The sequence below is a fragment of the Bos indicus x Bos taurus genome, chromosome 11 (assembly GCF_003369695.1).
Source record: "Bos indicus x Bos taurus breed Angus x Brahman F1 hybrid chromosome 11, Bos_hybrid_MaternalHap_v2.0, whole genome shotgun sequence".
Taxonomy (NCBI): Eukaryota; Metazoa; Chordata; class Mammalia; order Artiodactyla; family Bovidae; genus Bos; species Bos indicus x Bos taurus.
Genome location: NC_040086.1, coordinates 55642184 through 55656202, shown reverse-complemented (window position 1 = coordinate 55656202; position 14019 = coordinate 55642184). Strand labels below are relative to the sequence as shown.

Here is a 14019-nt window from a genome sequence, read left to right as displayed (position 1 = left end):
TTAGGAGTCAGGGAAGGAAGGAATAGGAAAGAGACCAAACCCTATCTTCCAAAAAGGCAACTGGGAGGAAGGTGAGGGTGGGAAAATATTTTGATAAGTTTGCCAGTGGTCATCTGGCATGATTCTTGTCACCAGAATGAAGATGGTTGTTACCCATGTGTGATGAGATATTTGAGGAAGTCTTTCCAAACTTGCATGAGACAGGAAACCGCAATATTGGATAAGATGATCTGTACGCTTACATCCTGAGAAGGATCCCAAGAGATGTATGTTAGAAAAGTCTAGTCTTCTCTGAACAAATGGAAGCTTGGGAATGATCCCCAAATGGTTTAGTTACCTCAAATAACCTATTAAGTATTTATTATCCACATGTTTCTGTGTGTACTTTGTTAGCTTGTGTGGCCCCTGTGAAGTATAGTATTTAACCTAGGGAAGCTGCATTATATGGTGCGGGAAACAAATTTAAAATAAATCTTGATTGAGTTTCATTAACTTTGGAAAAAATAATATACTTGTGCTTTAGTTCTCTTCTCTTGTAAAACTGGGATATCATCATGTTGATCTTAAGGCAAATGGAAGATAGCACAGCCAATAATATATGTGTTACCACACATTAGTGTCCTTGTATGTTACTTTCTCATACATATCTTGTCCCTCTCAGGGTTCAGGGTCTCCCTTTCACTGCTACATAGCAGGACTTCCTGACAGAAACATGAAACTGTTAATAATGATAATAAACTTTGGCCAGTGACCAGGAATGTTCGGTGAAGTCTTGCTGCTGCTGCTGCTAAGTCGCTTCAGTCATGTCCGACTCTGTGCGACCCCATAGATGGAAGCCCACCAGGCTCCCCCATCCCTGGGATTCTCCAGGCAAGAACACTGGAGTGGGTTGCCATTTCCTTCTCCAATGCGTGGAAGTGAAAGTGAAAGGGAAGTTGCTCAGTTGTGTCCGACTCTTAGCGACCCCATGGACTGCAGTGTACCAGACTCCGCTGTCCATGGGATTTTCCAGGCAAGAGTACTGGAGTGGGGTGCCATTGCCTTCTCCCGGTGAAGTCTTAGTTGCTGTGAAATGTAAATATGATGAACTAAATGGAAAGAAATACTACCATTAAGTGTGCAAACTTAACAGAGCCCATCTGTATGTCCTAAATGCCACTGCACCTTTTAGTTTTGTCTTTACAAAAGCATAGCCCCTGAGGTACTTTTTGTTTCATAAGACAAAATTAAATGCCTCAGATGACCAGGAGGAAATCTGGATTAGTTTCTCTTTTCACATATGACTTTTTCTAACAACAAGCTTGATAAGGTGATTTATCAGCAGGAGGATATGCTGAGTACCACTGATACCAAAATATCAATCCTCAGAACAAAAGACTTGTAAGCAAATATAATTGCTATAATGTGTTACGACCTCTCACACCTAGTAATTCAGTTGAATGAGGCAGGGATAACGCAATGCAGGTGAATTATCTTCCATTTACTAAACTGCCACCAGACGAACAGCAGTGCCTGGTGGTTACGCCAGGTGAATAAGCCACTTTAAAATGGGAAACTGAAAGAAGCAGCGGTGTTAGGCTTAAATCATTTCTGAATCCCTGCAACTTAATTCCTTGTTAACAGCGCATCAGTGGATTTAACTTTGCCTTTTAAAATAAAATATTAACACGTTTGAGCTTGCTTTAAAAATCAAATGCTTGAGTATTAGTTAAGTATTCTTCCTGGTATGAGCTTCCTGGTGGCTCATACATTGCCTGCAATGTGGGAAACCCAGGTTTGATCCCTGGTTCAGGAAGATCCTTTGGAGAAGGGAATAATGGCTACTCACTCCAGTATTCTTGCCTGGAGAATTCCATGGACAGAGGAGCCTGACAGGCTACACAGTCCATGGGGTTGCAGAGAGTCGTATACGACTGAGCAACTAACACACACACACAAGTATTCTTACAATCACTGAACAATTTAAAATGGCTCTTATCTAAATATCTGCATTAATTTCTTTACATCATATCTTAATATTCTGATTACTTTATCTTTTTCACTCTATGTCCCAAGGTTACTTGAATGTTTTTTCATACTCTTGCTCACTTTTTGGAGAGCATTTTTCTGGCAAAAGTTCAAAAGGGTGTTGAATTTTTCCTGTTTTTCAGTTGCACAAACTGTCCTATATTGCTTGACCAATGCATCTAAAATTTGAAGGTGCTCTTGGTTACCTATTGCCCGATATAAGTCCCCTGGTGAAATGGAAGGACACTGGCCCTACAGGTGTCCATTCTCGTCCAAGCTCATGCTCTGAACACTCCTTGCTCCATGAATTGTTCTTGCTTTTAAAATATGATGAATTAGAGCCAGTTTCATCTTAACAATCAGCATGAAGTATGATACACAGTGGGTGGTTAGTACATTTACCCTGATTAAGTGAATGGTTGGATAAATGGATAAAGGAAGGGAGAATTGGAGCATATGCGATTTGCCTTTTCTGCTAGAATATGGAAGGCATTCTGAGCAAGGAAAATCACTTTGGGTTCTGTTTTTCAGATAAGTGATATCTGAACTATTGTGTTCTGAGTAGAAAATCTCCCTTTTTGCAAAAAAGCACTAGTATTGTATTTTAACTAGAATCATTTTGTGTATGAGTGTGTGTATTTGATTATGAGATTTGAACTTGGCATTTTTACTAAATGTTCAGTACCATCCTAATCATTATTAAGGGAGCAAATTCCCTGTCCCTGAGTGTATTTGAGAGGACAAATTTATATAAAGCAAGGAGAGAACAACACATGACACTTTGTATTCAGATTAAATATTATGCACTAGCTATTCTGATTAGATGGAATACTGATGGAATTCAGAGAAAGGAAAAGACACTGGGCCTTGGGGAAAAAAGGCAATTTGGGTCAATGAGGAGAAGAAATATTTCCTAAGGGCTGTTGTGGGCCGACTTGCGGAGCTTGTACAATCCTTCACAAAAAACTTGCCACATGGATCTCAGCAATCAAATACCAAGGCCTCACTGCTTTGCTGAAGGAAGCCCTGAGGTTAGTTTTTCCTGAACAAAAATGATACCTAGATTTAAAACATAATAAATAAAAACTAGTGATCCAGTTATATGGCAGAAACCAACATAACATTTTAAAGCAATCATCCTCCAATTAAAAATGAATATATTGAGTAAAAATATGTACATAAAAACCATAGGTATATATTTAAATTAAACATAAATATAAATATAACATAGTTTTTTTTTTTTTTTTTTTAAATGTGTGTGTGTGTCTGTTGCTCAGTCATACCCAACTGTTTGTGACCCCATGGACTGTAGCCTGCTAGTCTTCTCCATCCATGGGGATTCTCCAGACAAGAATACTGGAGTAAGTAGCCATTCCATTCTCCAGGGGTTCTTCCCAATCCAGGGAATTAACCCAGGTCTCCTGCATTGCAGGTGGATTCTCTACCATCTGAGCCACCAGGCAAGCCCAAATATAACATAAATGGCTTATAAATAAAATATAAATTTATGTTCCCTAAGCCATACCAAGATATCACTTATTTTAGGTCTCTAAGAAGTACTGGCCTATATCTAAAAATATGTACAAAAGATATTTCAAAAATGATTACTCTCTAGGAAATGCACTCCACTATTGAAAAGATAAAAAGTTGATACTTGGAAAAAAATTAGATAAGTATTTGGGCCATATTTTATATATTTGTATTTAATCATACATTTATGAAGGGTCTAATACGCTATTATACAGATTTGTGCCTTAATGAGTTTATAATCTAGTTATAAGTCTAAGTTTATAACCTTATTTAAAACTAATGTCAATTTCTTAGCAATGAGCCCGTTACAAAAAAAAAAAAAAAAAAAGTATGATCATTTGCTGCTGACTGTAAATCCAGTAGCAATTTAGGGTTTATTACAATGAAGATGTCGGTGTCTGGATTTTGGAGGGTGAGAAGGAGCACAGTATGGTGGGAACTTTGGGAAATGGCATAAACCCTGTGTTATAATGTATTCCAGACCTGTTTTCAGCAGTAGGCTCTCGTTAAAGAAATAAGATCCAGTAGCCCATGGTCAAAAAGTAGAGTGACAGCTGTGTTACAAAGACTTGGGAATTGTTGGAGAAGAGAGTTAAGCAGTTACTTTGTTCTACAAAAGGAATGTTTCAGAAAATTAGTTTGGACTGCATTATACATCAAAATGAAAGATAAAGGGAGCAGTTTATGGTTATTTTGCTGTAATCTGAATATGAAATGTTGAGATTCTTATGAAGATTTACGTTATGTAATCATTGCGTATGGATTTCTAATTTACAGGAGGTTAGAAGGACAGAGGATAAGTTAATTGCCAATTAAATAATGTGTTCCTATTAAATAATTTAATGTTACTTTTGGACTATAAAGATAATTTCTCAAAATATGTTATCTGAAATAGTAACAGTTATTATTTTCAGTTTTTGGAATCTACTGCCTAAATCAGAATTGAAATGCTGCTGAAGAATAATAGGTAGAATAATAGTAGAGCAGTGTTAGTTAACCTTTGGTCAGATATATTTTGTTTAGAAAAACCGAGTCCTTGTTAGGACTTAGGAAACCTAACAGCATTTACAATGAGCACTGCCTACCTGGATATCACATATGTTCACATCCAAATGGAAAGCAAGTCATACTTTAGGAGTAGATTGAGTCTGTTTATGCTCCCAAAAGAATTTAAATGACGAGACTATGAATGTAGTGAAAAGCACAGAAATGAATTTGACAGATACTAGTTTTCATTTTGAATTTCAAATTACTGGCTTTCTGTTAGCATATATCAGGAGTAGTGAATTTCTATTAAGTTGGCACATAGTTTTAAATTTTATGAGTATGCTATTGTAAGTGTAAAAACTCATTTCAGTGAGATATGGACATGGATATTTCTTTTTTAATCAGCAAGCTCTAGGCTACATATTATTAGTCTACACTTGTCATCGTGACAGCCTTTAGGCTGTGGAGCTTTATTCTTATATTCTCTTTTGGTGATGTTTTGTTTATTTGGGCAGAATTAAAAAAGAGGCTCTGAAGAGAATTTAATAGTTTAATACTTACTTAATATTTGCTTAAAATATTAAGGTATACTTTACAGGCATTTATGCTTAGACAGGTATTATTATTACAACCTTTTGAAATTATTAGAATGATGCTTTTGTTCAACAGTATTTCTTTCAGTGTTTTGTTAAAGGTATGAGAGATCTTGCACGTGTAGTACTTGAGGGCTGTGTTAAACGTTTAACAGTATCAGAAATAACTACCCCCACTCTCTTCTACTGCAAACAGCAAAGAGCAGTTGAAAATTACATGTCACCTCAGTTTTGGATTAAAAATGGTGATGGATTTTCTAATTGCAGCAGCAGCTTGCATCTTGGGTCACCTGTCAGTTCACTGAGCAAGGACTCTGAATGCTTATTATGTCGAGGACAGTGATGGGCAACACACTGCCTCCTTATAGTCACAGGAAAAGAAATGAGCAAAATTGAGCAAAATTAATGGTGGAATATCAGTAGCAGGGCTTTCCCAGCTTATTTCCTACCGTAAATATGGCTGCCATTTATTAATGTTGCCGCTGCCACCAGGAGTATTAGCAGAGGTAGCTACCATATCCTAAGAATCTAGGCTATGCTTCCCACTCTGCCAAATGTTCTACACACATAACTCATATAATCCTCATAGCAGTCCTGTATGGATGTTGATGGAGATTTCAGGTAAAAAGGTTCAAGTTAGGAGCCAGGTTATTTTCATAGCCAGGGTACCACCAGGAAGAGTGCTGAATACCTGTTACTATCTGTTTAGATCTGGTGCTGATGCAGGTAGGAATCAGTGTGCCTTTTATTCTCTGAGGTTTTTTGAATCAGATGAGATGCCTCCTTCTCTGCTTTTTGTTCTCAACTTCTACTCATGTCTGAAATGCATATGCACATTCTCAGCTCTAGAAAAATTCCCTCTTACAATAGAGGGGTGGAATGTTAGAGGTAACTTCCTTTACTAATACAACAAAAAATGAGAATTACTATCATATTTCAGATGGCATTTTTTTAAAACTTTTTTTCATAGCCCGCAAATAACATCAAAATATTTAGTAACTGATTCTTTGGAAACATTATTCTCTATTAAGCAATTATTCCTGGACCCTCATTTCTGATTTTGGTGAACTGAAGGGCATGGCTCTCTCCCACTGTTACTTTACATTCTTCACAGGGATCACTACCATTTCCTTCTCCAATGCATGAAAAGTGAAAGTGAAGTCACTCAGTCGTGTCCAACCCTCAGCGACCCCATGGACTGCAGCCTACCAGGCTCCTCCATCCATGGGATTTTCCAGGCAAGAGTATTGGAGTGGGGTGCCATTGCCTTCCCCGGTGGCAGGGATACTAATTAGAAAAGGCATCTTCTGGGGAAACTCTGAGAACTTTTGGGGATGTTGGAGGTTGGTGTACATGTGGTTTAAAAAAACTGGAATGATTTTGGTATGCCATTTCATTTTCCCATTGAGAATCACTTCAAGGCATTGGAAAAGCATAAATACCATCCAGAAAGTATTGATATAATGATCCCAGTGATACTTGTAGTAACAGCAGTGTTATTATTACTGGTCCTAGGATCTCCACAGAGATACCCCACATCTTCCTGATCACCGCTTCCCTCCTGGCACGCATGACCATGGACTGTGATCACAATAGTGGTTTTCCAAGTGCCAATTCCTGGACCAGTAAAATCATCTGGGCAGTGGTTCCAAGAGCAAGAAAAAAAAAAAAAAAAGCAGTTTCTCAGACCCACCCTAGACCTAATGAATCAGAAACTTTCTGTATTGCTTTGTGTATGAACATGCCCTCCAGGTGATATGATACACACACAAATACCTGTCATAGTTTCCTATTGCTGTTGTAAAAATTGACCACACATTTAGCAGCTAAAAACAGCACAGATTTCTTGTACTCTCTGAAGATCAGAAGCCCAGGTAGATGTGTCTGGGTCCTCTCTTTAGCATTTCACAAGGCTGAAATAATGATGTTGATAGCGCTGAATTCCTTACTGAAGGCACTAGAGAAGAATTCACTTCCAGCCTCATTCAGGGTTTTGACTGTTCAGTACCTGGTGGTTGTAAACTGAGGTCCCTTTTTCATTGTTGGAAGTCAACCAGGGTACACTCTTAGCTTCCAGAATCTACCCACATTTCCTTTCATGGTTTTCATCTCTCTACAATGGTGGGTCGAGTCCCTTTCACACTTTGAATCCGTCTGCCTCCCTCTTCTGCTCTACCTGATGTCTTTGTCTGCTGCACCTCTATGACTGCCTCTTCTACCCCCAGCCAGGAGGAAGTTGTTTTTAAGTGTTCAGTGATACATTGGGGCCACATTGATAATCTAGGCTCATGTCCATATTTTAAGGTCCAGTTATTAATAACCTTTAGAAGGTTATTAATTCCCTGGAGAATGAAATGACAACCCAGTGCAGTATTCTTGCCTGGAAAATTCCATGGACGGAGGAGCCTGGCAGGCTGCAGTCCATGGGGTCGCAAAGAGTTGGACACGACTGAGTGACTTCACTTACGTCACTTATTAATAACCTTAATTATATCTTCAAAATCCTCTTCACCATGAAATATAACATAATCATAAGTTTAAAACAAAGGGTCTGAGGTCATGGGGACCAAAATTCTGTTTACTTGGCATAACTCATCATAAGGTCTTTCTCTTGACTTTCCCAGGTGCCATGTTGCTCCCTAGGTGGCCCAGCCTCACCATCAGCATCCCGTTCTTGCCCCAGGGATCAAGGTGGCTAAAGGAAACTGTTCTGCCTCACCAGGAAGGGAAGCGCATTCCCCATGGGTTCCACATGTGCATCAGGGCACCTGTCCTGTGTGTCCCCCTCACCTCATCTGCCATTCCTCTGTGTCCCTCTGTATCCGCTCTCTCTCTCATTCCCCTGAAGTGGTTAGCTCCTGGATTTAGCTCCTTATTCTCCAGAAGTGGTTAGCTCCATTCTTGACTATGTCTCTGTCTCTCTTCCATGGTTCAGAAGCACTGTGGTGATGCTGGCATGGACCTAAGCCTAGGAATTCCTCTTTATAAGAAGTGAAACAATGCTTCATGGTGCTTATGAGCACAGAGCCTGAAGCCAGGCAGTTCAGTTTCAAAATTTGTGACCTTGGGTAGCTCTCTTAACTGTTTCATGCCTCAGCTTACCTATCTGTAAATGGTAAATAATAACAATGTCAGATCATTAGCCAGTATTACTAATACTCAGAGAAGAAACAGTAAGTTCACTGTATCCAGGCTTGATTCTTGAGGAAACTTAGAAAATTCTCTCATTTTTTCACATCTCTCTTTCTCACCAAAACTTTGTTTTAAAGCTTCTTGCCTTGGCCCCACCCTAAGGGATATCTTGAACTGGCTAGAATGATAATCATACAAAAACATGGCAAAGAAGTAAACCCATGAGTGTTTGCATATGCAATGTCATGAATTATATAAGGCTGTTACCATTTTTGTTTTACACGATGAAACTGAAGCTTAGGTGAGGTAGCTGAGTCAATAGCCTACATATGGAGATAGGTGAATAAACACAGTATTAGTCATTAACTTCCCATGACTTTACTTGTTAACCAAAGCTAACTTGTCTTCTAAAAGAAGCCTCATAGAGTTTGTAGGCAGTAGTGCTCACTCAGTATCGGTAAAGAGAAAAACCCATGAAAGGAACCTGAAGCTGGAGTCCTGTGGAGGGAAGGCAAGTCTGGGTGGCCTCCTGAGTAACTGTCAGTTGTCCTGGACCATTGTTTTACAAAAGAACAATAGAAAGAATGGTGAGAACTCAGAAAGTATAGGTAGAGTGCTCAAAGACATTTTTTGAGGAAAATCTGGAAAGGGGAATTTATTTAGTGAATTATGCATTAGAGTAACATGTATGTCATTTGAAGGCACTCCTTGGCACAGGCACCTCAAAAGATTTTCTGTTTATCAGGAAAATGTCTAATTAACAAAGTACTTGACCTTTGGCTGCTCATAGTGGAGCTTGTTTTACTCTGTTAGTCTTTTTTGTCGTGTTTTTTGTTGTTGTAATTGTGAGTGATGAATGGCTGCTAACACCCTGACACATGCTTCTTCCTTACCCCCATGGAGAAAGTCTGAAGTTATCTAAGTTATTACTATGTAGGTTGTTTTATCACCTTTTATGTATATGCAGTTTGACACTTTTCAGGAATATCTTCTCAGAGATTAAATAAATTGCTAAGAGCTTGTTCACGGGCTTGTAAAATTGTGGTATATGGACACGGACAGCGCTATTGTCTTTTCTTTTTTACAGCCCCTTTTGTTGCTCTTTGTGTCCAGTCGATATTCTGAGTTTCCTACCAAAAGCAACTATAATATGTCATTTTTCTTTGAATTTAAATTATTGAAAAATATATTTTTTCTTTACATAGAATCTCTTTTGTGGGCACAGCAGTCTGCATTAAATGTGTGGATGCCTAGTATGGTTTTGAGACATGCTCCTTTGGAATGTGAGAGGCTGGTGTATGACTGCACACTTCATTTGTTCCCTTGCTTTCTTATTTGGAGTCAATTGCTTATTCCACACAGAGGAACATGTTTCTATGACTAGGTTTTCCCCTTCAACAAATTAATACCACATAATCTTTCCTTGCCTTTTGCTCTTGAATTTTGCCTGTGTCAAAAGAACTGACTAAAACATTGATCCCCAAAGGAATAAATTGAGTCCAGTGATTTGCTTGGTCACTCTTGTCCTTTCAGTTTTAGATTTATAAGTCTTCCAGCCTTCAGGATCCAAGGCTTTGCTCTAATTCTGCTTCTTGGTTCACAGTTGCCTTGAAGTCTTTTTTAAGAATCTCCCATTTTTGCTTGATGCATACTAGTGTCTCTAATGTAAGTGTCCCAGCATTTTTATTTCTTGCATCAGTATTTTTTGTACATCTCTTTAGTAATACATCAGAACACGCATAAAGATGTTGTGTGCCTTCCTGTTCCACCAGCTTATATGCACAAGCATGCTTGTGTAATAGTGGTGATTCTCTGCATAGTCTCTTACTACCTTTCACTACTGTGTTCAAATGACTTCACTATGCCACTACTAGTTAGCCAGCTGTCTTTCCTGTAGGACCTTGTCATGCATCATCGTTACTGAGGCCACTTATTATTCCATCAGAGCTGGGAATAAGTTTACAGGGAACTTCTTGGGGACTGGAAATCATTGTGTCCTAAGAGATGCTGGGAAAGATTGAGGGCAGGAGGAGAAGGGGATGACAGAGGAGGAGTGGTTGGATAGCATCACCGACTCAGCGGACATAAATTTGAGCAAACTCTGAGAGATTGTGAAGGACAGGGAACCTGGCATGCTGCAGTTCATGAGGTCACAAGAGTCGAACGTGACTTAACGACGGAACAACAACAACAACAAAGAGCTGGGTTACTTAGATAGGACTGGCTTCGACAAGGATGAAGGTATCCTGTGTGGGTAGAAAGAATCTGGCGTTTTCATCCTTTCACAACACAGGAAGGTGTGCTGCCTAACAGCAGAATTCTGGGCATGTTAGAGCTGCTCTGTAGCAGTTGGTAGTGTGAATGGGAAATGTGTAAAGTTTTTTTGGTTTTTGGAGGACAGGCAACATATCCTTGCCAAATATTGTTGTTGTGAAGGAACCCAAGTCTAAATTGGTCTATATGGTTGGATTGCTATGCTTAGTTTATTTAAAACATGGCATTTGGAGAGAGGTAAAATACCAGCATACTGCATCTTCGCCTTTTTTTTTTTTTTCTTGAAGCAAATTTGTTAGGTCTGTTTGCAAAAGGACTAGCTGTAGCAGGGCAGTAAAGAGACATGTGCCTCTTGTGATAGACCTTTTTTGTAGTGTTAATTCTAATAGAAATAATCATCTACATTGATCTATAAGAGTGGAATGGAGCGGGGACATTGATTCAAAAGAGAACAGCTGTGAACAGTTTGATTTATGATGATATTAAAGCGAATGATTCAGATTCACCTTGCACAGTCTAAGGTTGCTTGTCCAGTGGTTAGTTGTCAAAATATATTCATCAGAGAACAGTCAACTTCTCAGTGAGAAGCACACCCCTAACAGAATGTCTGATTTACTCTTTTGAGGCTGGGATGATATTGTGTGCTCGATATGTGCAAGGTTGCTACGTGCACACCCGTGGTTCTTAGGTAGAAAGGGATTGTTGTAGAATGAAATAAATAACCTTATCAGACACTCATTTTATGGGATAAGAATGTAAATGCAGTGAGTAATCAGAGCATATGTAAATAGCAGCAAGCTAATTTTCAGAATCATTGCGACTCATTTTGTAATATCTCTCCTATTTAAGAGAATAAAACTCAGCTTTTCCAGGAAGCATAATATCCTCAGTGGTCAGTTATGGTGTGACAAAAACAAAGAAGCCTTTTGTTAGGACCTGGGGTCTTTCATCTGATTGTCATGATGAGTTTATTGTACTTCTTTAAAGTCTTTGCTGATCTCCTTTGGTGACTGACTTTGATGTCCTTTCTTCAGTTCTTCTGTGGCTTTCTCTGTATTCCTTGATCACAGCACAGGCCACACTGAGGCATAACTATGGCCAACCTCTGCTATTTGAAACCACAGGTACTGGAGGGCAGTGACCAAGGCTTTCCCAGCAAATGTGTGTGTGTATGTGCTAAGTCGCTTCAGTTGTGTCTAACTCTTTGCGACCACGGACGGTAGCCTGCCAGGCTCTTCTGTCTGTGGGTTTCTCCAGCTAAGGATACTAGAGAGTGTTTCATGCCCTCCTCCAGGGAATCTTCCCAATCCAGGGATCAAACCTGCATCTCCTAAGTCTCCTGCATTGGCAGGTGGGTTCTGGGGAATCCCCTTCCCAGTATATAGCAGGTGGATATGTGTACTAAACACTGAGTGAGTGACATATTTCAGTGTCATTTGGGCCCCAAAAGTTTGTCTAATGTATACAGGTACCCTTAAGAAATACCCATTTCAATCTGATCCTGACATCACCACTTCACATAGTTCTATTTTCTGATTTCCCTAGCTCTAACTTGATGAGGTTGAACCAGACAGGTAATCTTCAAGTATGTTCTAAGTTTTGGTGACTTACTCATTTTGAACCCCTAAGCTCACATTATTTCTGTCATCATTATTTCTAATGGATAATGTGTGTTTCTGTAGGGAGCATGACTTCGGCAACTTCACCGATCATTTTAAAATGGGACCCCAAAAGTTTGGAAATCCGGACCCTAACAGTGGAGAGGCTTTTGGAACCGCTCGTTACACAGGTAAGAGATGCTCTGAAATAGTTACCTGTGTATATTTCTATTGCGATTATATCATGACTTTCTGAAGAACGTGAAAATCCTTAAGCATGAGTGAATCATGCCACATTGCTGATTACTTAATATGTATTCCTGCCCCAACTGTGGACAGTTTTTTTCTTTTCTTCTCAATAAGATTTGGAGTGCTTTTTACAAAAGTTTTCATGTGATTTTTGAAATTAAGTTGATGAGATAATTAAAGAAGGGACTTTGATGAAGGGGCCCTCATTTGCAGTAATGGCTTCAAAGTCTAAATAAATCATGCCTAGCTTGCTTTCAGATGCTAATGCAGTTAGGAAGAACTCTACTGACTATTTAAGAGCGAAGTATATTTATTGAATTACTTTGTCTTTAGTTTAAAAGGGAAAATTCATCATGTTGAAATTCCACATGAGGACCGTGAACAGAAAAACATCTTCTGGATTTTTAAATTTTAAAAATTAATTTTTGTGTGTCTTGTGAAGCATATTATTTGCTATATTTCAGAAAGAATTTCCGAAAGTTAAAATTCAAGATTTTATGGGTATATTTGTAGAGAAATGCCATGACAAATTAAGTAGAGACCATTTATATGGGTAGAGATCACTTATATTGGTTTTCTGTAGCTTCTATAGCAAATTACTGTAAACTTGGTGGTGTAAAGCATCCCAAGTTTATTATCTTATGGTTCTAGAAGTCAGAGATCCTAATGTTAGGATATTGGTAAAGAAGCATTCCTTCTGGAGGCTCGAGTAGAAAATCTGTTTCTTTGCCTTTTCCCTGTTCTAGAGGCCATTCCCTTCTTTGGCCCCTTCCTCCATATTCAAAGCCAGCAGTACGGCATCTTCAAATCTCTCTCTGACTGACCTCTGCTCATGTCCTCATATCTAATCCTGTCTCACTCTTAGAAGGACCCTTATGATTACATTGGGCCCACACAGATACTCTAGAATAATGTCCTCATCTCAAGATCTTTGAGCAAATCACATCTGAAAAGTCTCTCTTGCCATTTTTAGGTAGTATATTCAGACTTTCAAGGAGTTAGAATATGGACAAAATCTCATCTAAAATTCATCAGCTAAAAATTTCCAAATCTCATCATCTAAATCTTCTAAATTAGGTATGAGTAAGGTTTAGATAGGGACTTCCCCGGTGGTGAAATAGTAAAGAATCTACCTGTTAGTACAGGAAACACAAGAGACATGGTTTCAATCCCTGAGTGGGAAAGATCCCCTGGAGTAGGAAATGGCGACCCACTTCAGTATTTGTACCTGTAAAATTCCATGGACAGAGGAGCCTGGTGGGCTACAGTCCACTGGGTTGCAAAGAGTTAGATGTAATTGAGCATTCTCATGCTTATCATCAAGGTTCTAGTTATATTCATTTTTCAAGCAAAATTTCTCTCATCTATGTACCAGTGAAATTAGAAAATAAATCATACACCTTCAAAATGCATTGTGGGACAAGCATAAGATAACAGGTGCAGACATTTGCATTTAAAAAGAGACAATGTGGAAGAAAAAAAATGGTTACCAGTCTCAAGAAGTTTAGAATTCCAACTAGGCAAACTCAGATTTCACAGCTTGGTGATAATCCTCTGTGGCTCAAGGCTCTGCCCTCTGGGCCTGGTTCTTTAAGAATCATTATTTTTTTTTCATGAAAGATAGCATGTATTTTCAGTTGAATATTTCC

The 14019-nt window shown here is 38.8% G+C and overlaps 1 protein-coding gene across 5 annotated transcripts in view; it reads left to right on the top strand.

Annotated features, from left to right (window-relative positions):
• CTNNA2 (catenin alpha 2) overlaps nucleotides 1-14019 on the top strand; it is a 1359097-nt gene that overhangs the window by 162115 nt on the left and 1182963 nt on the right. For all 5 annotated transcript variants that reach the window (XM_027555570.1, XM_027555573.1, XM_027555568.1 and 2 more), the window contains exon 2: nucleotides 12206-12312. In XM_027555570.1, the coding sequence (XP_027411371.1) occupies nucleotides 12211-12312 (102 nt within the window). In that variant the 5' untranslated portion in view covers nucleotides 12206-12210. The remainder of the gene's footprint in view (nucleotides 1-12205; nucleotides 12313-14019) is intronic.